The sequence below is a fragment of the Aptenodytes patagonicus genome, chromosome Z (assembly GCF_965638725.1).
Source record: "Aptenodytes patagonicus chromosome Z, bAptPat1.pri.cur, whole genome shotgun sequence".
NCBI classification, from domain to species: domain Eukaryota; kingdom Metazoa; phylum Chordata; class Aves; order Sphenisciformes; family Spheniscidae; genus Aptenodytes; species Aptenodytes patagonicus.
In genome coordinates, this window is record NC_134982.1 from 39,607,194 (window position 1) to 39,633,740 (window position 26,547).

The window sequence follows — 26,547 nt, forward strand, 5'->3', positions numbered from 1 at the left end:
AAATGGGGTGTTGGGCACAACATCTTCAGTAGGAACAATTAAATTAGACTGATTTTCTGCAGATTGGTAGAACAGAGTAACTTACACATTTTAATCTGAGGATGATATATGTAAGATCCTATTAAGCTTCTAAGGAATAAAGGAAAAAAATTACACTTTGTCAGGGAACTAGCATAACCAGGCAGGATTATCTAAAATAATAAATAAAATAGTAATAATAATAAAAAAAACAATCAAAAGACTAGTGTCCTTCAAACTTTCCCGAATCTTAATTACTCTTTCTGTCCTTCATATTTTATTTATACTAAACTGAAGTGACAGTTTTAGAAATAAGAGACTTCTGTTTTCTTCACGGAAAAACAAATATGGCTCATCGTAATGTGTCTACTTGCAAGGCAGCCTGCAAGACAGGTAGAAGTCTTCAGTCTCCTTTCCAAGTCATTGCACAGCCTTTGAAGAACGGCAGAAACGGTGCCAGGTAGTAACAACTGACCAAAGCAGAAGTTTGAGCCATATTTTGGTTTTGGCTGGTTGGTTGTTTTTTTCTCTCCTGCAGTGTGAAGAACAGCTCTTATAGGAATATAATTATCAGCTTCTTTCAGACAGTGCCAAAATACAACAGCCATAAATCAGAATGAGCCACTGTGTCTCCCCCGTTGTTTAGAGTTGTAATAAAAATAGGCTTTGATGTCTATCTTTGGATGTCAAATATGCTTTCCTGTAGCATATCCCACAGAATATTTATCCCCTAAATAGGAGCACATTTGCAATGTCCAATGTGTTTGAACACTCTTATATAAGCTTTGGAAAAAATTATCAGCTCACTGCATCGTGAGTTTTGATCTTTAAAATCTCTGCGTATAGAAGTCAGAAAAATGTCTTGTAGGATAAATGAGCAGTAAAACTGTTGTTCTAAGGAACAACTCAGTACCAACTATTGCAGAAAATCTATCCTGCATACATATAAATGTGAACAGGGACAACAGGTATTTATGGACCTGTTGAACTAAATGCATTAATTAGTCTAGTGTTTATAATGTAGAAATATTGTATCGCCTCTAAAACCCAACCTTGCATTTCATTTTTATAAATTACATGTGTCTGGGGAAAAAAAAAGTAGGTCAAACACAGTAAAACTCCATTGTAATATTTCACTAACACTGTTGACAAACATCAAAACTACAGACCTGAGAAAACAATAGGTACGACTGATGTTCTAAATGCTGCTTCAAGTGAAAAAGTCTGACAGTGAGTCTGTGCTACTACACTCACTCTAATGGGAAACCATGACATGTGAATCAGTAAACATCACAGTAAGCACATAAATTTCATGACGGTCAAACCTACACACCTTTGTAGGTGCCAATTAAAATCATGAAACCTGTCATTTTTGTACCTGACATATGTATTGTAGTTGAAAAGAGATGGTGTAAGCAATCAGAATTTAGGAACTCAGTCTAGATTACAAAATACTCAATAGTAAGAGCCAAATCCACTGAGACATACACATCAACGTGTATCAGCCCTTAGAGGAATCTACACCTGAAGTCTATTCTGAGAAGCTCCTCTGGATCCTCCTCATCAGAAAAAATTAAGGTAATGAAATTGAGACTTGCAAGGATGAGTATGGAATATGAAAAGCAGCATACAGAGGGACAAATTCAGTCAAGGAAACATTTGCTTATGTATTAAATAACTACTATTACCACTGCAGTTTCACATGCACATCTGTGTATTTAACTGAACGATAATTTTAAATTTCTAGTTAAAATACAGGTTTTCTTTCTACTTTTCAACAACCAAGTTGTTTCCAGAAACATTGGCTAAGCAATTTATAAAACGTCTTTTTTCTGTGAAGGAAAACACTTATGATCTTTTTAGGGCTCTACTAAAACAAATTAAAACAAAAAGTGCTGCAAACAGGGCATCAACAGCTGAATGGGATTAGATCCAATTAATTTCATAAGCACAGACAGAGGCGTTCCTACTTCAGTACATATGCAGAGATCTTCACAAGAAAGCTCACAGCAACATAAGGGGCTGCTTTTAAAGTGTACCAAAAAGAAAAAAAAAAAACCACCACCAAACTGTTCAGACTGCAATGTCCAATTATGTCATTCTGTTCATCCAGCATAAAGAGACAAAGGATCCCATCAAATTAGGAAACATGAAAATGATACTCACTCTTCAAAGTGATGTTGATGAAATTTATGATAATTCTGCAGACTGGCTTATGATATGGTAGTATGTCTCAAGGGAAGATAGTACAGAGAACCAAAGTATGAAGCAGCATTGTGTATTTCATGATACTGCAATTCGGTGCAAATTATAGGAAGGCTCCCTGCTTTCAGGTATATAGTGCTGCTTTTACACTTACAGCAGTGAGATTAAAAAAAAATTCCATAAAAAAGTCATATATATGTCTGCTGGTGAAGGAGACATTCTTGAGCTAATATTCCTTCCATAGGGCTACCAATGTCTGTTCCCTAGCAATTGCTAATCCCAATTACCTGATGGTAAGGTCAGGTAACGTCACAAGTATCAGCAGAACCTCAGATCTGCATTGGCCTGCTGCAAACAGAACATCAATTTTTCAGGAGGTTTTTATTTTTCTGAATGGGTGGAGCCACCTTGTGAACATTTTACAAAGGAAGGGTCCCTCAGTCATGAAAGTGAAATAAACCTTGGAACAGAGCAAAGTCTTTTTACTCTGCCTTGAGGCTGCCTACCTATATAGCACTAGAATTGAGGAAAGACTCAGAAGCAGGGGGTGACATCTCTTGTTATTCACCAGAACTTTTATCAGAAATTTCTAGGCAGTACCTTTGAGCAAAAAATAAATTAAACAGGTATGATGTAAACAGGGTACTATATTTATTTACTGCTCTCTCTTCTGTTAATGATTATGTTTGCTTAATATCCTGTTGAGTCACACAGCAGTGGTACTCTCTCTAGAGATGTTGTGAGAGGATGAACTTTTGTAACAGGAAATGTAGTCATCCATGAAATCACAGAGGCTACTTTTCTGAAAAAATTATGTACCTTTTACATATCAATATGTATCTATAGGCTTGGAGCAGGAGCAGGTGAAATTAAAGGGTCACTCAAGGCTAATTACAAAACACCACACTGGATCAATTGCTCAAAGCAGACTGAGGAACAGGGCTTGTTCCCAGGACTAGCCCTTTAGTCTTTGTTAGGTCCTTCTTCCATTGTCAGGGACACTGACCTTTGCGTTTGGGACAGCACTGATCCACTCCAGGGACAGAACCTCTCCTTTACAAAATACTTGCGTATCTTACAAACTTTCATTAAGGAAATACTCCTGCTAGGTCTTCTATAAAAATTATCTTTGTTACTGCTTTCTTGCCACCCTTCACAGCTAAATTATTGAAAATTATTCAGAATCTCCAATAAGGGCAAATATACTATGGCAAAATACGAAGTCTCTAGTTTTGCCACAGTTACTAATAATTTCTATTTAGAGTTTCTAGCTTTTATTTTACACACAAGCCTCAGAATATCAGTGGGCAAGCAAATAGTTTACACCTGAGAATCAGTGAGCTCTCCTCGCTTTGCTGGAGTTAATGTCTGTTCTGCATTCTTACTTGCTATATGGTATTTAATATTGAATCTAAATACCTACATGAAGAAAATACTTAATATAGCGTAGTTTCACACACTTAAATAATACATCAGAGCAGCATTATAACCACACAGATTACTTTAAATAAGATTTGTAACAAAGCAACATTAATTTTTTCCAGACTCATACATTATTAAGCATTCTCTAATATCTCAATGACTGAAAGATTAAGTGTAAATGGCTCAGAAAACTTCAAATGAAGAAAGAACTGTATTTCTTTTTCAGGAAATCTAGATGCCTCACTGATCCCTTGGCACTGATACTAACCACTCGGTACTTGTGCTAAGGACTGATAATCCTTAACCATTTACACTGAATTCCAGGATTACTCAGTATTCCTCTAGCTATGAAACTAACTCACATTACATTCAGTGAAAAGCTAGTAGGAAAAGCAAATTTTGGCTTAATCTTTCTTAAGACTATGAACTCCACAAGATAGACATCATCATACTAAGTATATGTATGAGGCTTAAACCATTGAAATTTAGACGTGCCTTAGTAAGTTAACAAAACTGATGCATCATCCAGATTTGCTTTACACTTCACATTTGAAGCCAGAGACTGAAATTTTATATTTTGATATGTGTCCAGGACAAGCATTTACATGCCAGGAAAGATTCTCTCTTCTATTTCTACAAACACTTCATAAACCGGCTACAATAAACCCAAATATTAACTTCCAACACCACTGGAGAGGGGGGAATTCTGTTCACTTAGATGGCATTGTTTTCTTCTAATGCAAGCATGTATCATTAAGAAAATATCAAGCTGTAATATTAAACGAAATATATATTAGTCTTTTGTCCAACAATGCTTTTTTGATGCTTCTTCAGGACTGCAGGTATCAATTATGCTCTTTAAACCAGTATTCTTCAATCTGCTTTTCTGCTAAGTTTCTTGCTCTGTTAACCTTGTCACAGTATTTTTGTTCCAACAGAGTATAATGGATAAGCAAACAAACACAAATTGTTTATTTGATTAAGTACCCCTGAACGCTTTTAGACATTATGCATTAGTATTTAGACATGTTATTAACTACTACAGTTGTAATCCTATAATAAGAAGAAAAAAAAAGAATGACAGTACACCTTAAAGCATACAAAGCTCTTCAGATACAACAAAATATAGCTTCTACCAGCACATTAATGAGATTTACAAATGACAGCCTTTTTTCCAATTAAATAACTGAGCTGAAACTGATAGTACATGGAACTTCTGCATAAAAGAGTAAAAAAAAAAATCTTGCAATTAATCTCTTAACAGCAACACACATGCTGTCAGCAGTTGGTAACTAAAAGGTCAAATTTCTGCAACAGCATCATCATAGCTGCATTGATCAGCAGTTTTATTGCAGACTCCTGGGAGGGCAAAGACAAATTGGAGGGTGGGGGCACAGGAGAGAACAAGAGAAATTCTTATATACACCATGTATCAGAAAGAACACTTCCGTGAACAGAGGTTTTGTACAACTTCAACAGTGAACTGAGTTCTCATCCTTAATTTTTGGATTGAAAAAGAAAGAAAAGCCAAGCAAAAACCCCCATTTTTACAGTTACTTTCTGCCATTCAGTAGTGATCAGGCACAACGAGTGTGCTCAACTGTGCTGTTGCCCTCCTAGTGCTAAAGCAGTCTATTTTATCTTGGTTCTTAATTAAAAAAAGAAAAAAAAGAAGCAAAAGTAATTACATCACAGGAGAACTAGGAAAGCCTTGTTTTTCTTTAAGCCACAATTACATGTTGCTTCAATCACAGTCAAATTTTCTTTCTTTCCCATGGGGATTCCCCTGATGTCTCAGTGCATCTGTTCCTAGCATTAGAGCATTCAAGTCTTTTTCCTCCACCTAGCTGCTTATTTTCAAGAAGCTTGCATGAATTTAATCCTCTTTGAATCACATTCAGGCAAATTTGTCTAAGCTTCAGAAGCTAAGGGTGGCGGGTGGACAGACAGAACATTTAAACTTCCCACACAAAAGTTTGTTTACATAGAAAACCAGACTGGCAAAAGGTGTGATTAAGTATTCCTTACCACACAAAAACTAATACCTACAAATCCCTTCCACTGAAAAAACTGCAGAAGATTTTACTTTTATTTTCTAAGCTGCCTTTGAAAAGGTTGTTTGATAGAATGTCAAGTCATGGGACATTTCAGTTCAAAGTTTGGACGTTTCAGGAAGTTTTGACTGTGTAAGAGAAAAAAAAACCACAACCCCTCAAAGCCTTCCAAAATTTCAAGTGGTCTGCACCAAAAAACAGCAATGCAAAGGTAAGGCAAACAAACAATTGAAAAATATACAGAAAAGCAGAAAGAAGAGGAAAGAGAAGGCAGAAGTCCATACTACATATACATCTTGCAGAAAGGAGGTACAGAATACATGAAGAGAAACAAGAATTAGATTTCATATAGATTATTTTCCTAAGATCAAACATATCAGAAGAATTCAGCAATCCTCCTTATATAACCCGCAGTATCTTGGCATTGCTCTAAAGACAGAGAGGTGAAGTACCCCTTTATGCATCATGGGATTTTGTTTGGGTTTGTGTCTGGAAGCCATGAGACCTGCAGAAAGATACACTGGAAAGAGATCTTCTGTTGTATCTTGAAACTCCTGTTTAAAACATTTCCAGAAGCACCTGTAAAGGCATTAACCTCCTTCAGCTCTTTGCAATTGTAAAAGCAATGTCAACTGAGACAACAGTCATACTGCTCAGAACATTCAGATTTGTCATCTTTAATTTAATTCATCAGTACTTATTAGGAAAACTTTACCTGAAGGGGGAAAAAAATCTGTTATCACTTCTGCTTTAAGAATAATCCCTGATATAATATGTAAGTATTACAATTCCTAAGAGAAAGCAAATAAACCTTTTCAAGGAAGTGTATTTGGACTCAAAACTGAACATATATTCTAGTGGAAAACAGACTTTTTAGGTACTAAAATATCTCTGCACCAAATATAAACCTACTTGAGGAGGAGTGGAAAATCTTTGAATATTTTAATAGAAGCAATAAATTGTCAATTCTGTTCTCTTACTAAACGAATACTTGACAGTACTTATGACAGAACCACTTGACTGAGAAACAGCTTCATAGAACAGAAACCAGCTGTCTTCTAACAAGAAAGCCTACATTTGCTGAATAACTTATGTCACGTTTGTCCATTTTTTCCTTTTTACTTTCCTTTTTTAGATAAAGTTCCTTTTGTACTGAAAAATACAGCCATTTTCCTCTCCTCACTATTCCTTCATTCACTACTTTTGCCAGTTCCTCTTCACACTGCCTGGGTAACACCTCGAGTTTCCTCTAACTCTTCAAGGACTGAGGAATAACTCAGTAATAATAAAGGAGAAAAATAATCAGCTAGCAGTCTGGAAAAACACTCCTAATAAGCTGTGTGTTTATGACTGCTCCTCAGTTTCTCTTTTTTGCTTTAATCACAAGTCCCTAAATGCTGCTCTGCATTATCTACCAATTAGTTATGCTAGTTCTAATCTATACCAAGCCAGGCCTACAGAAACCCTCCTCACATGATACAGCCTCAGGAGTTGGCTCGGCTCAGCAAGCCACCTCTGTCTGTTTCACCACACTGGCAGCAGTTCCTCGCTTCCTACCGTGAGTGCTGAGCACCCTGAAAGAGAGATGGTGCTGAGCTCCTTTCTCACAGAAAATGCCGTTTCCCTCTCCTTGGAGAACGATTACATTCATGGTTGATAGAAACAGAGGGTAATTCTGAAAAAACAAAGTTAAAAATAGAGCATGTGCTTCAAGGTATCCGTAAGTATTACTGCTCTCTTTTTAATGAGGCAAATAACGGCATCTGTCTTCTCACTGGTATGAGCACATACTGCTCGTTAGCATTAATACGAGTCAAGGAGCTGTACAGATACCATATTATTACTATGCATGCAGGATTATCTCCCTTTGTTACCCTAAACCAGCGATTTCTGACTGGTTACAAGGAAATTCGCGTACTCTCTACTTTGTGCCAGGACGCTTTGAAGGAGGAGGAAAAAGCCTGATGAAGAAGATGCCAAACTGTAATTCCATTAACTAACTTGAAGGAGAATGTCATAGTCAATTACATATTTAAAGACTGAAAGCAGGCTTACATTTGTAAACAGATTATTCATTCAGGCTTTGTTTCAAAGACTGCACCAGACTTTCTGTTTATCAGAGACAAATGGCAAAGTGACGAGTCCTGCATCACAACATTTTGTAATACTCAAAAGCAGAACTCCGTCAAGAAAAATCTAAGACATCTACAACTCAATGTATCATTGTAGCATGGGGTTTTTGGTGTTTTTATTTCCCTGCAAGCTTTTCTTATGGGAGGACTGAAGTTCCTCCAATGTACCATAAAAAAATAAGTAAAACTTCAGCTGGATATATTATTTAGTGCCATGAAGAAGGAAGGACCTCCCTGCACTGATGCAGAAAGAAGAGGTGGATACAAAACTGCAAGTGCCCAGAATCATCTTGTGGAAATTAGTTTAATACTGAGCAAGCTTAGCAGCTTTCTTAAATTCTAAAAGAAAGCTGCTAGCTATTACAGAGAAGCTAATCCTTGTGAATCGTACACACTGAGATTGTGACATGAACCAGTACTTGGTCGGGAGAAAAAATGGCCACCAAGCCCTAGCTGAAGAGGATACATCTAGATTAGCAAGGATGTTAGCTGGTCAGCCCCTGTGGCAGATCTCCTGGCTACAGGGCAAGGTCTTTTGTTTCGACACAAGACATGGAGAGAGCCACACATCTATGAATGCTGGTGCAAGGTCTGCTGTGTTAGAGAACGTGCCCTGCTGTACTGATGAATTGAAAGTATGCAAACCTGGACTGCAGACACTACAGTTCCAATCTGATTTTGTAAGATAAGGATGTGCAGGGTAATCACATAACTGACATGTACTACATTTTAGGTTATTTCATTGACTGAATCACAACTGGAGAGTAAACAAGTCTAAACATACAATCAAAGTGTAGATCAGCTAAAAACTATTTATTTTAGAATTATTTTGGAATATCTTTACAGGAAAATATCACGGACTTACTCATAGCTTTTCTCTACAATTAATTTATGGAGAGTAAAGAGTACTTGAAATGTTTTATTTGCAGTAAATCTGAACTCTTTACCCTGACAACTCTGCAGTTCTCCTTTGCTAACTGATGCTAATACAAAGTAGTTCTGTAGTTTTATTTGATGCTTAAAGCAAATAAAACCCCACAGTACTCTATAACCTTATTTCTAGCAAAGCTAAAACTTGGTAAAAGATCACAGAATATTGAAGTCCTACAGCTAACTTTGTCACAAACTGGACAAGACTGACAGAAGTTGAATTGAAGGAGCTCTATTTCTACTAATGTGTATTAATTAGTAATTTTATTTCCTAAAGCTTGTGTAGATGCATTTTGGGACAACTTGTGATGGTTCTGTAATTAAAACTTCATCTTTGTTACACCCCAAACCATACCTCATTCCAAATTTTTATAGCAAAACATCAGACCTATGTCTGATGCCACATCAGTGAGATTTATTTCAACTTAATGAAAATGGAAGCTGCAAATATCACTTTGATCAAGTAACTCTGCGAGTCATTTTACTTCTTATGAAAACGCAATTGGTCAAATTTTAATAGGAGGTAAAACCCTACTGCCTCAAGATTGCTTTTAGAATAACTTGATCTTTTTGGACAACATGGAGTTTAAAGTAAAGAACTACAACTTGGCACATGAGTAAGCTTATCAAATTTATACAGACACTGTGTAGTCCAGGATTCCAAATTATGCCAAACAAAATTCAAGATACCTGAGTTCAGAGCTGTTATCCTTCTTGACAAAAATAGATAAAGAAATGTCTATTCTGCAGTACAACACATGGTAAAGAGATCTGCAAGCAGACAAGACGGCACAACACAGCACACTTCAGGTGTACGAGGTACAGGTACACACACACAGACGATCTCCCAGCAAGACTTACTGGCATAAGCATGGTATTGGACAGTCATGGCTAAAGTACATTCAAACACAACTCAAATCACATTCAAGCTAGCTCACAAGCATTGGCACAACTTTTCTTGAGAGCTTCCTGTTTTTATCCTTCCTGGGTTAAAATGAGACAGGCTCTAATCACACTCATGGGTGAAGTTTCGTAGAAATTCACTTCAGAAAATGGTCATTTTAGAACAACTTAAAGCAGACCATTCAGCACTGCACATCCAGAATAAAGATCAAGTTGAAAGTAGGTCCCTTTTCCTAGCACATCACAGTTTTCTGCAGCTGTTTTAGGCTACAGCTGAGTTACAAGTATTTCCTACCCTGATCTTAATGTAGTGTAGTTTATGGCACAGACTAAGACCTAAGCAAGTTTTTAATGCCCAGTTTAGTTTTGGAGCATGACAAAAAATTCAAAGTATACTGTAACATTTTTGTTGTGTTTGTGCTTTCTATTTGTGACCGCAATCATAATTCATGATAATACATAATAACAAACAAATACGTAACAAATCCTATGGGCTTACAGCCCCCCTCCTTCACTGGAGAGGCTCAAGACTGAGCTACAGAGACACTTGCCCCTTCTGCTTTTTCTTTCACAGAGCCCTCTTCCATTGCACACGCTGTCAGACTTTTAGCAGAACAGTGGGGAATCCTCTACCACAAATACAGCCTTTACCTGCTAGAATAGAGCATAGGTTGATCACGTTGATAATGCTCATCTACATTCAAGGAAGAAGAAGAAATTGTGGTTGCCAAGGAAGCCGCTTCAAACAGAGATGGAGTGCTCGGCACTAGATCCGGCCGGTGGCGTGAACCTAGTACTACATACGCAAAAATAAAGAACAACATTAACAAATTTCATTTCAAATCAAATGCAAGAATCTTCATGCAAGTGTATGGAGTCACATAGTGCTCTCAGCAGCTTCTTGAAGCTTCTTAGTATGTTTGAATTGATGAGATTGTAATATTCATGTGCCCATACCCATGCTCTTTTGCGTTACAGGGCGAATTTCAGCTGATAGCCAGTACATTCAGCAGAATACAGAGCAACCCCAAGGTCAAACATTAAACAGTGGTATGAATATTTGATGAATTCTTCTAAGTTCTGGGACTGGTCTCACACTACCAGGGCCCAGTTTTCAAATGGGATTAGGCGGCTCGTTCTCCTTTGAGCCTGGCTGCAGATGAGCTCTGAAAGGGGCAAAGTCTGTATCTTTTCAAAAAGACTCTGGGAACAATGAACTGAGCTTCAGAACACTTCATGTGACATGTTTATTTAAAAGTCAGTGAAAAGAATAGCACTGGCTCTGGCCTTAATCCGCTACCTGGGCTAGATAATTTTTTTTAGGATTCCCTGAAATCCAAAAGATTGACATCATACTATAACCTTGATTCTGACTTCCTCTTGCTCCCGAAGGCCCATTCTGCCAAATATGACTAACAACTCTCTCCATGAGAATAACCTGACTCTGAAGTTTTGAAGGATCAGCCAGATTGGAAGCTTTCTAGTTATAGGGCTTCTACAGCTTATACTAAATTCCTTTAAAAACATTGTTTAGGCTGTTGATTTGAAAGACGTTACCTTCTTCATCAAGGCTGGCGTAGCTTTGCCCTTCAGCAAGAATGCCACGCTTTTCATCCTTCCATTCCTGGCTAACCACACACACTATTTCTTGTGATGTTGCCTTTAGGGCTGTGATGGAATTGCACCGTTTCTTTGAAGGTGAAGACTTTAAAGCTGCATTACCAAATGAACATAGGTGTTGAATTCTGTCATCTTATCTCCCTGCACATCTTCCACAGCATAAAGAAAAGCAAGCCATCTGTAAAGCTAGAGTTTCTGAATACAGACAAAGAACACATCCAGATACAAACCCACTTACCAAATATTATATTAAAACTAGAGCCAAAGGCATTGTTATTTCATCTATGAGTGAAGTACTTTTGTCTTTTTCTGGGTTTTTTTACTGCTCATAGGGCAAAAAAAATCAAGTCAGTTAGCCAAATTTGACATCACTAAGTTACAAATCTCCTATGGAGTATCAACCCATGTAATCAGAGACAGAATGATACAGAAAAAAAAACAGAAGACAGGAAAATTGAAAAGACATTTGGAGTATTCTGAGAAGTTTTGATCATTTCCTTGAGCTGTGAACTACTGCTATATAATGATGTATGTGCTACTGCAGAATTTTCACTTCAGTGACATGTGTCAAACATCTTCTTTGGGTAAACTAAACACTTCCAAAATGTTGATGGCTTGTACACTCAGGTATGAGCATCCCCTTTATAATTCTTACCAGGGCCTCCCTACTTACAATGGCATTTTGGGTGAAACTCTACAGTCTGACCATTGCCACTACTACTGAACCATGACCCCCATTTGTAGTTCTTCTCCATAAGGATGCCAGCCAGTTCATTTAGTGGTTTTCAATTGCCAGCTGCTGAACTCCATGCACTGGCTGCAAGGTTACTTCAAATGCACTGTAATAGTTCATACTGTGCTCTACTATAAAATTCAAATTAAAAGCATCAAAGCCACTTGGTGAAAGACTGAAGAAGAGAATCAGATGCATAGCTCCAGGATATTGTTAAAAAATAACAGAGAGTAGATAGCTGCTGAGCTAGTCTCTGCCCAAGGCTAAATCTGCTTATTATGTTTTGTTATTTATGGACTCTTGTTCTGTGCACTAGGGGAAAAAGCACACATTCAGTTCAGGGCTCAGGAGTTTAAACTGAAATGTCTAACTCAAAGTTTAGAAACGATGTTCCTGAAGGCAGGAATACTCCCAATTCTTTATTTTACGAAAGAATGATAATGCATTTGAACCATTAATCCATATAAAAGTAGATTAATAGCCTTGTATGCAGAACAGATCAATAAGAGTGGGATATTAAGACAGGTTAATAGCCTGGAAAAATGAGACAGACAAATTACGATCAGAGAGAAAATTAGGCATGATGTCCTTAATTGTACACTGTAGTTTTCAAATACAGAACGGGTTGTGTCTTGTGCTGACATAAATCTAGCAGTCAGAATTTAAAAAAAAGACTCAGATGTTCAGGAAACATATACGGCTGCATGAGACATTTATTTTGTCCAACAAACAGAAGTATCAAGTTGTCTACTCCTTACTCTCTATCAGTACAGATGAGTTCCTTTAAGTATTGTCTCAGACAACAGAGCTCTCACCAGTTCTCTGGCAAAATTATTCCAGGGTTTAAGAGATCTGAATCTCAGGAGGCTCCTTCCTCCTTGCAGCTGAATTTCGCTTCATATTTTGTCATATTACATCAGATTCTTTTATTTTGATATTAATCATCCTTTCCTGAAGGATTTAACATTTAACACTGTCGGAGTTTCCCTTTGTTCAGTGTCGACGACAGAGCGGGAGTTGCGATTCCGGAGTAATGACAGATCTCAATATGAGTATGGTCATTCTCCTTTATTTACACTTATAACAGGGCTTATATAGTTAACTACTATGGACACGCGCTACCTGCAGCTTGCAGATAGGTTACAGCCTTGTGTTCACGCGCATCTATGCTCTAGCAGATTGGCCCGTTCTTTCTGATCATGTGAAATGCCTTCATGGTCTTTATCTTGTTTTTCTCCTTCCAGCTGCACATTCCTTTCTCCGTTGTTTTCTGCTTAAGTGCCTTGTTATGCCAGGTGGTACAGTGTTTGCTCATTAAAATCAAACTCAGGAATGTCCGTTAGTGAGACTCCCATTCCCACATAACACCATAAGTTGTTAATTTGTGCTAGTATTTGTAGTCATTCTTCTTTCACTTAAATCTCATTCAGTTCTGTCCTTCATTTGTATTTTGTTCTATCTCTATCCACATAGACTCGTTTCTCACTCCAGATAACTAATGACAGTGTTAAGACACTAGCATAACGCTGGTCAAAAAGGTATTTACAAAACACCTTTTATCAGTTTGATACAATGCCATATGCTCAATACTCCTTCTATAGTATTTCAGCCAAGTGTCCATTCCACATTTTGACATTCAACTCCAAACCAAATACAATTCCATGAGTAGGGTTATCAAACTGCTAACTAGGATCCATTTTAGAGTATATGTTCCTCTATAAACTACATAGTTAGAATCATAGAATCATTGAGGTTGGAAAAGACCTCTAAGATCATCGAGTCCAACCGTTGACCCAACACCACCATGTCCACTAAACCATGTCCCCAAGTGCCTCATCTACTCGTCTTTTAAATACCTCCAGGGATGGGGACTCCACCACTTCCCTGGGCAGCCTGTTCCAATGTTTCACCACTCTTTCAGTAAAGAAATTTTTCCTCACGTCCAATCTAAACCTCCCCTGGCGCAACTTGAGGCCATTTCCTCTCGTCCTATCGCTAGTTACTTGGGAGAAGAGACCGACAGCCACCTCGCTACAACCTCCTTTCAGGTAGTTGTAGAGAGCGATGAGGTCTCCCCTCAGCCTCCTTTTCTCCAGGCTAAACAGTCCCAGTTCCCTCAGCCACTCCTCATAACACTTGTTCTCCAGACCCCTCACCAGCCTCGTTGCCCTTCTCTGGACACGCTCCAGCACCTCGATGTCCTTCTTGTAGTGAGGGGCCCAAAACTGAACACAGTATTTGAGGTGCGGCCTCACCAGTGCCGAGTACAGGGGCACGATCACTTCCCTGCTCCTGCTGGCCACACTGTTTCTGATACAGGCCAGGATGCCATTGGCCTTCTTGGCCACCTGGGCACACTGCCGGCTCATGTTCAGCCGCCTGTCGACCAACACCCCCGGGTCCTTTTCCTCCAGGCAGCTTTCCAGCCACTCTTCCCCAAGCCTGTAGTGCTGCATGGGGTTGTTGTGGCCGAAGTGCAGGACCCGGCACTTGGCCTTGTTGAACCTCATACAATTGGCCTCAAGCCCATCGATCCAGCCTGTCCAGGTCCCTCTGCAGAGCCTTCCTGCCCTCGAGCAGATCAACACTCCCACCCAACTTGGTGTCGTCTGCAAACTTACTGAGGGTGCACTCAATCCCCTCATCTAGATCATCAATAAAGATATTAAACAAGACCGGCCCCAGTACTGAGCCCTGGGGAACACCGCTCGTGACCGGCCGCCAACTGGATGTAACTCCATTCACCACAACTCTCTGGGCCTGGTCGTCCAGCCAGTTTTTGACCCAGCGCAGAGTACACCTGTCTAAGCTGTGAGCCGCCAGCTTCTCGAGGAGAATGCTGTGGGATTCTTTGCCTTCCTGGTATATCTATCAGGTCTTCCATACAGCCCTCCTCACTGCACACACACCAAATGCATCTCAGCAGTCATCACCATCCTCCTCTGCACTTGGGATGCTTCAGACTGAATTTCCTTTTAGTAGCATGACCAACTCATAGAGGAATTATCCATCAATTCATTAATATTTATAAGACTCTCCAAGTCTTATTTTCCTGAATAGCTGTCACAACATATCATGAATATAGGGAATCACTAATTAGCATTAATTCGAATTCTTTTTCTTCTAAAGACTCCTTCACTTTAAATATCTCCTTATTTTTTTTAGTTCAGCTCCTCTCAGCTTTCTCCTTTCATCCATCTATCCTATTCTTTTTCTTCTTATTTAGTAATTTCACAAAGTACTTATCACCTACACTTCTAATTTCTTTATGCTCTTAGTTACCAGTTTTCCCTCTTCTTTCTTGCTCTTTTAGACCTAATCACGTATGTTGTTCTAATCTGCCATGTCTCTAACATTGATTTTCATGGACAGGGTCAGAGTTTCACAAGCTCACTCCAAATAATTTGATTCTTTCCAAAAACAGTTGGGTACTGGTCTCCAGAAAAGTGATATTGTCTTTAGACAAAATGCAGAGTAACAAAGGCCAGTACAGTCTGAAAAATATTGACTTCCAGTGGTAGAAATTTTAGTGAAAATAAAACCTGATCTGAACTTTTGATAGAAGAAGCCTGTAAGAAGATGAGTTTCTAAACTTTTTTTTTTTGATTGTGCAATAAGAATATCACACCTGCAGGAACTATAATTCAAGGTACATATGAACATATGAACTTATGTTCAAGATGTGTATTCTTGAATGATAGCTGATTTTCCCCTGTTAATTTTCAAAGTCAGGCTAAATGCAGCAAGTCTGAAAATAAATCTCTTCCTTAATACTGGCAAATTCTGTTGTTTTGCTTCATAGCTATACCCAGATGATGATAAAATATCTATATTGCTCACTCTATGGGACTAAGGCAGCATTAATTTGTTCTTTTCAGTTTGGAATCAAGAAACAAAATGTGATAGCTATTTCTCCAGTATTTTTGCTGAAATCTAACTTCATATGCCTACATGGTAGTTACTGCAGTGTTTGGACTCCCTGGAAGCTAGAGAGCACTGATTTTGGCTGGGACAGAGTTAATTTTCTTTGTAGTAGCTCTATGGTGCTATGTCTTGGATTTGTGATGAAAACAGTGTTGATAGCACACCAAGGTTTTAGTTATTGCTGAGCAGTGCTTATACAGCATCAAGGCCTTCTCACACTGCCCTGCCAGCGAGGAGGCTGGGGGTGCACAAGAAGTTGCGAGGGGACACAGCTGGGACAGCTGACCCCAACTGACCAGAGGGATATCCCAGACCATATGACATCATGCTGAGCAATAAAAGATGGGAGCAAGGGGGAAACATTCATGGTTATGGCATTTGTCTTCCCACGTAACCATTATGCATGATGAATCCCTGCTTCCCTGGAGATGGCTGAACAACTGTCTGCTGATGGGTAGTGGATGAATTCCTTAATTTGCTTTGCTTGCACATGCAACTTTTGCTCTCCCTATTAAACTGTCTTTATCTCAAGCCATGAGTTTTCTCACTTTTACCCTTCCAGTTCTCTCCCCCATCCCACCAGGGGGGGAGTGAGTGATCATCTGTGCAGGGGTCAGCTGCCCACCGGCGTTAAACCACAACATAGAGGAAGAACTCACCTACATAGGATCAATTTACCCTCCATCCCCAATGCCTTAAGATGATCTACAGTTTCAGGGTCTACTTTAAGTTACAGAAATCAATTCATTTTATTTGAGAGAAGTGATGATCAATAGTTAAATTATTGCTGCAAGGCTTACACTTAAGCCTTTGGACAACTCTTGGTAGCCATGTCCCTCTATAGTGATGGTGGGTTTCCCTTAGCTTTTTTTCCTTCCCCTGTGTATTGGGTTTGCATGGCAAGGTTTTGGTAGCAGGGGGACTACAGGGGTGGCTTCTGTGAGAACCTGCTAGAAGCTTCCAGTATGTCCAATAGAGCCAGTGCCAGCCGGCTCCAAGACGGACCCGCCTCTGGCTAAGGCTGAGCCCATCAGCAATGGTGGTAGCACCTCTGTGATAACGTATTTAAGAAGGGGGAAAAACTGCTGCACAACAGTAGCTGGAAGAAAGGAGTGAGAGTATGTGAGAGAAACAACTCTGCAGACATCACGGTCAGTGAAGCAGGAGGGGGAGAAGGTGCTCCAGGTGCTGGAGCAGAGATTCCCCTGCAGCCCATGGTGAAGACCATGGTGAGGCAGGCTGTCCCCCTGCAGCCCATGGAGGTCCACAGTGGAGCAGATATCCACCTGCAGCTTATGGAGAACCCCACACCAGAGCAGCTGGATGCCCAAAGGAGGCTGTGACCCCGTGGGAAGCCCGCACTGGAGCAGGCTCCTGGCAGCACCTGGGACCCCGTGGAGAGAGCAGCCCACGCTGGAGCAGGTTTGCTGGCAGGACTTGTGACCCTGCAGGGGACCCAGGCCGGAGCAGTCTGTTCCTGAAGGACTGCACCCCGTGGAAAGGACACACGCTGGAGCAGTTTGTGAAGTACTGCAGCACATGGGAAGGACTCATGTTGGAGAAGTTCATGGAGGACTGTCTCCCATGGGAAGGACCCTACGCTGGAGCAGGGGAAGAGTGTGAGGAGGAAGGAGCGGCAGAGACAATGTGTGATGAACTGATCGCAACCCCCATTCCCCATCCCCCTGTGCCGCTCAGGGGGGAGGAGGTAGAGAATTTGGGAGTGAAGTTGAGCCTGGGAAGAAAGGAGGGGTGGGGGAAGGTGTTTTAAGATTTGATTTTATTTCTCATTACCCTATTCTGATTTGATTGGTAATAAATTAAACTAATTTCCCCAAGTCGAGTCTGTTTTGCCTGTGATTGGTACTTGGTGAGTGATCTCCCTGTCCTTATCTCGACCCACGAGCCTTTTGTTACATATTTCTCCCCCTGTTCAGTTGAGGACAGGGAGTGATTGAGCAGCTTGGTGGGCACCTGGCGTCTAGCCAGGGTCAACCCACCACACCCTGCAAGTAGCTAATAGTGGTATGTATCGTGCCCTTGAGAATGAAGTAAAAGATTAAGGAAGGAGAAATGGAAGGGAAAACTAGAAACAGGTGATAGTGACAAAGACAAAAGACTTTATTAATATCCAACTTCTGATTTTTTTCCTTGATAAAGCACAGAAGAAATCCATATCAAAGGGAAGAATGCCTATCTTTTCAAACATGCTGCATGTGGTATGTATACAATCTTTACTTTTGCAAGTTAAATAAATTAAAATCAATGGGGGTATTCCTATGAGTAACAGATGCAGGACTGGACACATCATTAGATCATGAAATTTATCTTTATATCAATGCTAATATAAGGGAACCTGTTTTACCTTCAGATGCCCCTGATGTGACAAAAAATACATAGCAAATAATTCTCTGTAATTTTACTATTAGAGTACAATCCCATTAGCTCCAGTGAAGAAACTCAACTTCTGGCAATGTAAGTGCTACATGATGTTGAAGAAAGGATTCTTTTATTGCCAAGACAGGAGTGTTATAAAGTAATGATTATAAAAATATCTAAAAGATATTTTTGATATTATGACTTTTACAAGTCACAACTTTCTTACCTTGAACTTTCTTGAAAACTCTTGTACTCATAAACTTTAAAAATCTGTCTGCATAAAAACTTGGTCGGTGAACTGAAACAGTGTCCTACAAGATTGAAAAAGGTCTCAGTCACAAGTAAATTGACAAGAAACAAGCTGGACACCTTAGGTAAACTACGTCATACATTTCAGGCATACTCAAAACAAATGAATCCTAACAGGTTTTTCCTTTATAAAGGTTAATTCTTCAAGAACTTTTCTATTTCATTAATGAAATTATGAATTATGAATTATACAGCCATATTCTGCAAAATCTTCCTAGCATTTGAAATGGTTTTTTTCACATTATGTACATTTTTGAGTTACAGATTCATCAATGTCCCGCTAAGTGGCCATTGTCTTGTGAAAGTTAAAAGGACAAGCTGATCATTTTCTTTGCTTTTTGAAAGGTCAACAAATAAAATCAGAGCATGTATTGGAAAATGGACCTAAAAGATTTCAGCAACAGCCCAAACCTGTGATGATGGTAGACACTACATCACGTGGTGATGGGTAGATTACAAATATACCGGAGCTAGCTCCTTTCTGGTCAACATAAGTCAAAGTTCCATTAGCTAAAACATCAGCAGTTAAAAAAATAAAAGTTACTTACCCCATCATAAACAAGAGCTTTCCAAGAATGTTCCAGCTTCTTCATTAACCTAAGCATATAAAAAAAAATCAGAACTGCTTTATAAAATTTCCACATTTGTAAGTAATTTCAGAATAGCTTATTCAATAAAAACTTGAAATTCAACTTACCTGTAAGACTGAAGAATATCAATAATACCCATAAATAGAAGCAGCTTTTCTCCTTTATGGCTTTTAGCTGGAATACCTCCCATTCTGAGAGAAACAACAAAAATGTAGTTAGATTATCTTTTAAGACATCTCTGATCATCAGTTAGCAGGTGAACTGTACCCACTTGCAAACCCAAAGAAACAGGCACAACATTAAAGCTAGATGCCACCGTGCAAAAGGCAGTCAAATGTGAGTCACTTAGCATACAACTGATTTTATATAGCAAACCTAAAGTATCTGGGATCCAGTGGTAAATATCCATTATAAACAAAGAGTATTTTAGGATAACTTTTAGATAGAATTGGAAATATTTAGATTATCTGAAAAATGGAAAAAAGTATACATCAGTTTATTACTAAGGAGAATAATTTTGCCTAGCTGAAGGAGAATTTTGTCACTTTATTGATTACATGTAACAAAACTGTAGAGAGCCTGCACATTACTCCAAGTATGAAAAGGTTGTTTGGTATAGTTTTCATTAAAAATTAAGTATGTTCTTTTCCAAAATTTCTTTACAGACAGATTACTGACAGAAAAAGTAACAGTATCAAGCTGAGAAGCCTGACTGCCTGGATCTCCACTTGATTCAGAGTATTTACTCAGCTATGACCTTAAAGAACAAGGTGCTCATCCTAAGACCCTCTCTTCCTACTCCACCACCTAGAGAAAAGGGTCCATTGTTTTTAGAACCAGAAACTGAAATCCAATTTTCAGTTTGTCAGCTTCTGTGGCATTGATGGACCCACTACAAAACGAGAAGAAAAAGAGACTGAAGATGCAATACATGCAATACCTCCAAATCTTTTTTAACAGTTTGAGAAACAAATAATACACACCTGAAAACAGCTACCAAAGACATAGTTGAGAGTATATTCCCCATTCTGCCACTAAAGCACAGTAGTCCCTTCCCCCAACAAAACAGGGCTACCATCTACTCAATCTTTTTTTTTTTTTTTTGGGGGGGGGGAGGGGGGCGGGAGGGGAAGTTTTATTATTATTCTAGGCACAAAGGAAACCATGTTAGAACAAGTGGAGTTTAAATTACTGTAAAACCCCGTTACCGTAAACTCCACCTCAATTAACTGGTCAGACATTCAGAAGCATTAAATGGTTTACAAAACTATATTCTGTCAGCTTTTCCTGGAAGCTATGACTGTAAATTCAATCCAGTACAAGCAGCAGTTACTGCTGCTGGGTGTCCATTCTCATCCTCATGCTTGTATGGCCTTACAATGAACCACAGCAGAAGACTGACCTAGGGGTCTTTTTTGTAAGACCTAGGCTTATTTTCATCCACCTCATTGAGGTTTGCCACACTACCAGTTATGTCAATACGAGAGAGGAGATAGTGCAAGGGGCCAAGGAAGCACTCAACTGCTGCAGCAGGCTTTCAGCAGTGGTACTACACCGGTCAGGATCTGGGCAGCACTACATTAGCTCAAGTGATGTGGGAGCCCAGGGTGGGTTTCCATACATAATAACCACAGGGACTTTCTTGGATGACCTATATAATCAGCTTTGGCTTTTAGTTAAAAAAACAAACCAAAACCAAACCCCAGCACCCCCCAAAACTGCCACTGCAACTGCACCTCTGTCACCATACAAGAGCATTCACCATCTTCTGTGTGAATGTGAGTAATGCTGTAAAAACTGAGTGAAATTCAGCTCTGTTTAATTTATATTCTAGACCTCTGAACATCTGGAAACTCTCTATAAATGCTAAATATCCTAATTCTCCCACTTGTTTGCTGTAGGTTTAAGCACATGTTTCTATATCATTAGTTGTATTTACCTAGATAGCTCCCTTGAGAACCAGAAGAGTAAATCCTTAATTTGAAATTAAACACTCATTACAAGGAAGGACTGATTATACAGAATGAGAATGGTGAACATAATGCTCTCACTAGCACTGAATGTATTTCAAAGGAAACAACAGAATAACTATCGTCTATATACTTAAATTTCTACTGCAGTTTTTGCTAGAAAGCAGCAGTTCTTAATCTCAGGAAATATCATACATAGATATGACTGCACTTCAGTGGTTGATGATACAGTTCTACGTGTTCAGTATATTACTTTGAAATGAAAATAACCACTGTAGGAATATCCATTTAAATGTTAATAAATAGTTTTTCCTTATGGCTCATCAGGCTGCTTCCAGTTAAAATTAGATTATGCCTGGGACTCTTGTAATAGCTGTCTCATAACATCTCTTGTGCATACATAAGTCACTCTGAACTAACTGAATTTGCTATCATGTATTTAAAGATAATCAATCTACTAATCAATGTTTTAATTTCCTGCTCTGCAGCAAATTCTGATGGTCCAGCTTTTGGGAAGAAAAAAGAAGGCGGCTTAATCTTTCAATTCCTGAAATGCAGTGTACTCTTCAATGTTTTGCCTCTTAATACCAAGTGGCACAGACTGAAGAAACAGAACGTGCAACTTTTAATAGTAACCTTAAGAGTAGGTTATGGCACATACGTGTTTGTTGTCTCTGTCGTGACGGAGTCCCCCGACTTCCCAGGGCCCTGTATAGACTCCATGGCGGTGGAATAGAGAACTTTCTGCCCTCCGGGACGTTTTGCATCTGATGCGCTCTGGGAACTCTCTCCGTCTTTTTCCTTCATGTTACTGTTCAGTATGTGGATTCCCAGTAGCAGACTGTAATCCATGATCTTAAAACTTTCTAGAACCTATCAACAAAGAAATGGCTATACTGAAACAAAAGAAGACTACATACAATGTGAATTACACAGCAGCATTTTGAAAACCTAAGTAAAAACAGGCCTTCAAAACACATTTCTCTTATTAAGAAAATGTGTGAAATTGCAATGAAACAAAAGTCTTTTACTACCCCACGTAAGTCAAAGTGCTAGTTATCTAATTATCTCAATGCTCTTGTTACAAGTGGAAAGAAAGATGCATAGCTGAAATGTAACCCAACATTATTTTATAGCCAAGGAAGGTATGTCCAGTCAGCATCTTTTTTATTTATAGCAAATAATCAGTTAATAGTTCCACCATATACTTATGAACTACAGACATTTTTAAAGTCACCTCTAATGCATATTCCAGACTTTACTGAGCATTTTTGCCTAGACTACACTCTACCTCCCCTCCACCTCCTATTTATAACCGAGAAAGCATTCTTGGAGAACTTTCAAATGTCAAAAAAAGCATTTGCTACCACCCTCTCATTAAAAGCTGATGGAATTTGGGTACAAAAATCATGCATCTCTCTTTATTAGGTTAAATAGGGCCTATCTAAACTGCAAAGGCAGTTTTATTTCTGAAGCATGACTTAACCAACCAGCCTTCTCTTCTAGCTCTACCAACCATTTTTGCCTCTGTCGGTAGGCGAGTTCCCTTTCTTCTTTCCTGCACGTGTACTGTCATAAGTTTCTAGTCAGTAACATCATTATCAAGTCTGGCATACTGCCGTTAAAAGGAAATACAGTTCAAGTCAATATGCTAACACATCTAGTAATATAACCAAACTGTTAGCAGACAGCAACTCTGTTAAATATCTTATATAACAGCAGTGCTAAGTGGAGAGAGAAAAACCGGTAGCAACCAGGAAGGATATGCACCTCTCCTTTACCTCATGCAGCTCAGCAATGATTCATGACACATTTTGGCACACAATGCCCCAGGATAATGGTGTAATTTTTGGCATGGAAGCAAGAGGCAATAGTACATCTTTTTATGTGAACAAGAACAACATGTGATTTTGCAGAGATGACAAAGAGCAGTAACTTCAGGTATGTCTTTTTGATGAAGACTATCAAAGTACAAATATTTTTACACAAAACACTGAGACAGCTTGTGAACTCTAAGACACATTTTGCAAATCTAAAATGAGATTTGTTGGCCATCAACAGGAAAGGTCTAGAGGTCTGCAAAATTGTAGGAGGAGGAAATTAATACATCCCCAGCGATAATTTTAACTCCAATGTCCAAGTATATAGGCAAAGAGGTAGGAAAGCTCTGTTCCACTCCATCTGTGTTTCTTATGTACTCATTATATTAAGAAGCAGCCAAATATACAATACAGCTGAATTCTTTTCAATCTCTGGCATTCATACTCCATGAGAAACATGGCGTCTTAATTTTAGCACCATTGTAAGCATTTAAAGTGAAGAAACAAAGCATAACACACTGTAATCTAAGTGTAGAAAGGCATAGCCTCATTCAGATTTCCAGATACAAAGGAGGAGTTTAGAAGACATGGTAGGTTTGATCTTGCTCAGAGTAATCCTGCACCGAGGTGGGTTAGTTCAAATGGAACAAGAAAAAGGCTGCTAACGTATGGCCCTCAGTACTCCACAGCATCCTCTGATGACAGAACTCACACAGGGTTTCAGGACACAACAAAAAAGCATATTCTAAATTACCATACATCTTGAAACAAGATAATGAAATTTTATTGTGCATTGTGTGGGAATGTTGGTGGCTAATAACTTCCTGTTTTACGATCAAGAATTGCAAAAATAGCACAGCTAACAGGTACAAAGGCACAGACAGTTGGTGCCAAATAAGTTCTAGGATTTTCTTTACTGCTTGCTTATTGCTACCTTTCACTCAGACCTTCTCAAAAAGAAATTACGATATAACGTATTCATTAAAAATATGTAATCAGTGGATGTTTGGTGCCAAATACTGCAAGTAGATTCTGGGTAGGCTGAAAAAAAAAATAATACAATTAATCCTCTATAAAAATACTTACCTTAGTAGTACAGTCAGCAGCACTGTTTATGCAGATTACAGCAGCTAGTCAGGCTTGGAAAAAAGATTGCCACTTTTATTTTACAGTTATAAACATAACTGCTGACAGCTCTGCCTTCAACCTATTCTTTACCACCTTTTGAATTAGATTACATTAGACACATTATGATTTAACTGCACTAATTACATAACCTACGCCCAGGATTGGATGTAGCCTCATGGAAGGCTGTGGTACAATGTGCTGCTGCTTCTTCCACAGGGACCTCTTAAGTGATAAAATTAATCTTTCTGACTGCATCAATTCACCACTGTCACTTAAACCCATACTACCTGTACTATACAATGGACTAAAAATCTCTTTGACTATTTATGACTTTGTTCTAGGATTACTGAAAAACATCATAAAAACAAGTAGCTATTTTGTTATTCCAGTTCATTATGAAATTGAAACACCTGCACATCCAATGGATTAACTGCAGTACACATTTTTACAAACAGCAGGTAGCGTATGAACTCTAGCCCTTGTCCCCCGGGCACCCTATTCATGGTCCTACTCAGAGGCAGGATTGTCCAGTCTACAAAGTGTCTTCAGGATACCGTAATATGATCTGCCCCTCTGTCTGCCTACTGGTTTGATATACAGTTCTGATTACCTCCCCTTAGAAATCCGATAACCAAACCAGCCACTCCTAATGCAAACACACATCTTTTGACCAGATCTAAGCATGTTTTATTTCCCTGTTTGTTTCTAAGAAAATTCTGAGAAATTCTAAGAAATAATTAATGAGAATAACAAGGAAGAATCTCAAACATCAGCATTCAACAAAAACACACTTCGTGTCAAACTCTTCGGTCTGTATTAAGGAAGAAGTTTTACTTCAGTCAGTGGGATTTCCAGCTGAATATATCTGCAGGGTTCTCACATATGTATCATCATTAATATTTAAAATATCAATTCATTATTATTTTTAAATTAACATTTTGCACAGACAGTTGTACAAATTAATCTGGTTTGCCAAGGAAAAGTTACAGAATGCAGCACATCGAGCTATTTCTGAACATGCAGAATCCTATGAGAACACAAAAAGGCATAAGCCGTTTCCTGGGTTGAGGGGTGCTTGCAAGTACCTTTGATGATTTTAGATGGAACTGCTTTTGAGAAGCAGCAGCAAGTTTTTTCTACAAAGGTACCAAAATGAGATCCTAATCTAATGAAAAAACACTCAAAACAAATCACAGTATTAAAAGGGCTATAGTCATAGCAAAATGAGAAAGTCCTGTAAAACACTTGATGTCATCCATGTGAGATCACCAGAAATTGTCATTAACCCCCAGAAATACAACCCTTGTGTAGTTAAAGTGAGAGAAATGCAATCTTTACTCATGTAACCACTCTGAAATGCACCTTGCTAGCAAAATGGCACTGGAAGATTTCAGCAAGAATACTCTTATTTGTTAGTACACCACATGATTAAGTGTTATAATGACAAGTAAATGTTCAGTTCATGAACTTGACATTAAATTGTTCATCTCGTTTGTATTTATATATGTGTTATTTCACTAGCTACACAGATTCTGTCAACATGATGTCACTTGGTCACCAAGCGCTGCTTGAAAGGCTGGCTTTAGCTGCTCTAACAACTTCCAGATGGCTAGCATCGCTCATCCCCTTCTAGCCTTAAGCGCTACTTCGCTTTCATACCACATAAAAAACCCAGTGAAATGGCATCACAAAATGCATTGTTTCAGAACATGGAAAAATAACTCCCTGAATCAGATTTTCTTTTCTCTGAGCTAATCAGATGTTAAAGCATTCTGTAAATCATCCTAGACATGGTTACACTCAATTATCTCAGCCAGTGACTAATAGAGCAAAGCAAGTATTTCTGCCATGGAATGTCATTTTTATTTTAGATGCAGCCAGCCCAAGCTGTGTACTGTCTGACAGAGAAATCGGCATTCACGTTGCTAACCAGGCAAAACAACTCAAGTCAGCAGGTCATTTTCATAAAAGAACCACGGAAAACACTACTCAAAAAAATATAATTTCCCAAGCTTATGAAATGCAAAAACTAAAAGGATGACCACGCAAGCTAGCACTTCCTCTCATAAAAACATTTTGGAAAAGGAACATAGGAACTAACATAACAGAAAGAAGACTGATTTTACACCAAATCAATACTTACTCTCCAACATAAGGAGATATATAAAAATCCCACAAAATAAAGGACTATCTTGCAAAATAAGCATTTCTTAGAAACAAGTTCGCAAATGTCAAATGTCTAGTGATGGTTCTGGTTTAGAAACAATCTATCCCAAGAAAATAAATCACCAACCCACCAAAGCATATATGGAGTCACTTCCCATTTCAACAGAATTCTTGAAACATATGGTTAACTAACACTCCTAAAATTACAATCTGGTTTCTGATTTTCAAAGTAGAAGTAAAGAGA

The 26,547-nt window shown here is 38.7% G+C and overlaps 1 protein-coding gene across 3 annotated transcripts in view; it reads right to left on the minus strand.

The window, feature by feature from the left end:
• Nucleotides 1–26,547, minus strand: part of PIP5K1B (phosphatidylinositol-4-phosphate 5-kinase type 1 beta) — a 119,842-nt gene that overhangs the window by 15,716 nt on the left and 77,579 nt on the right. For all 3 annotated transcript variants that reach the window (XM_076362761.1, XM_076362762.1, XM_076362763.1), the window contains 6 exons: nt 21,851–22,062; nt 19,327–19,410; nt 19,178–19,226; nt 18,547–18,631; nt 11,222–11,377; nt 10,316–10,460 (listed from right to left, as the gene is read on the minus strand). In XM_076362761.1, coding sequence (XP_076218876.1) covers nt 10,316–10,460; nt 11,222–11,377; nt 18,547–18,631; nt 19,178–19,226; nt 19,327–19,410; nt 21,851–22,062 — 731 coding nt within the window. The remainder of the gene's footprint in view (nt 1–10,315; nt 10,461–11,221; nt 11,378–18,546; nt 18,632–19,177; nt 19,227–19,326; nt 19,411–21,850; nt 22,063–26,547) is intronic.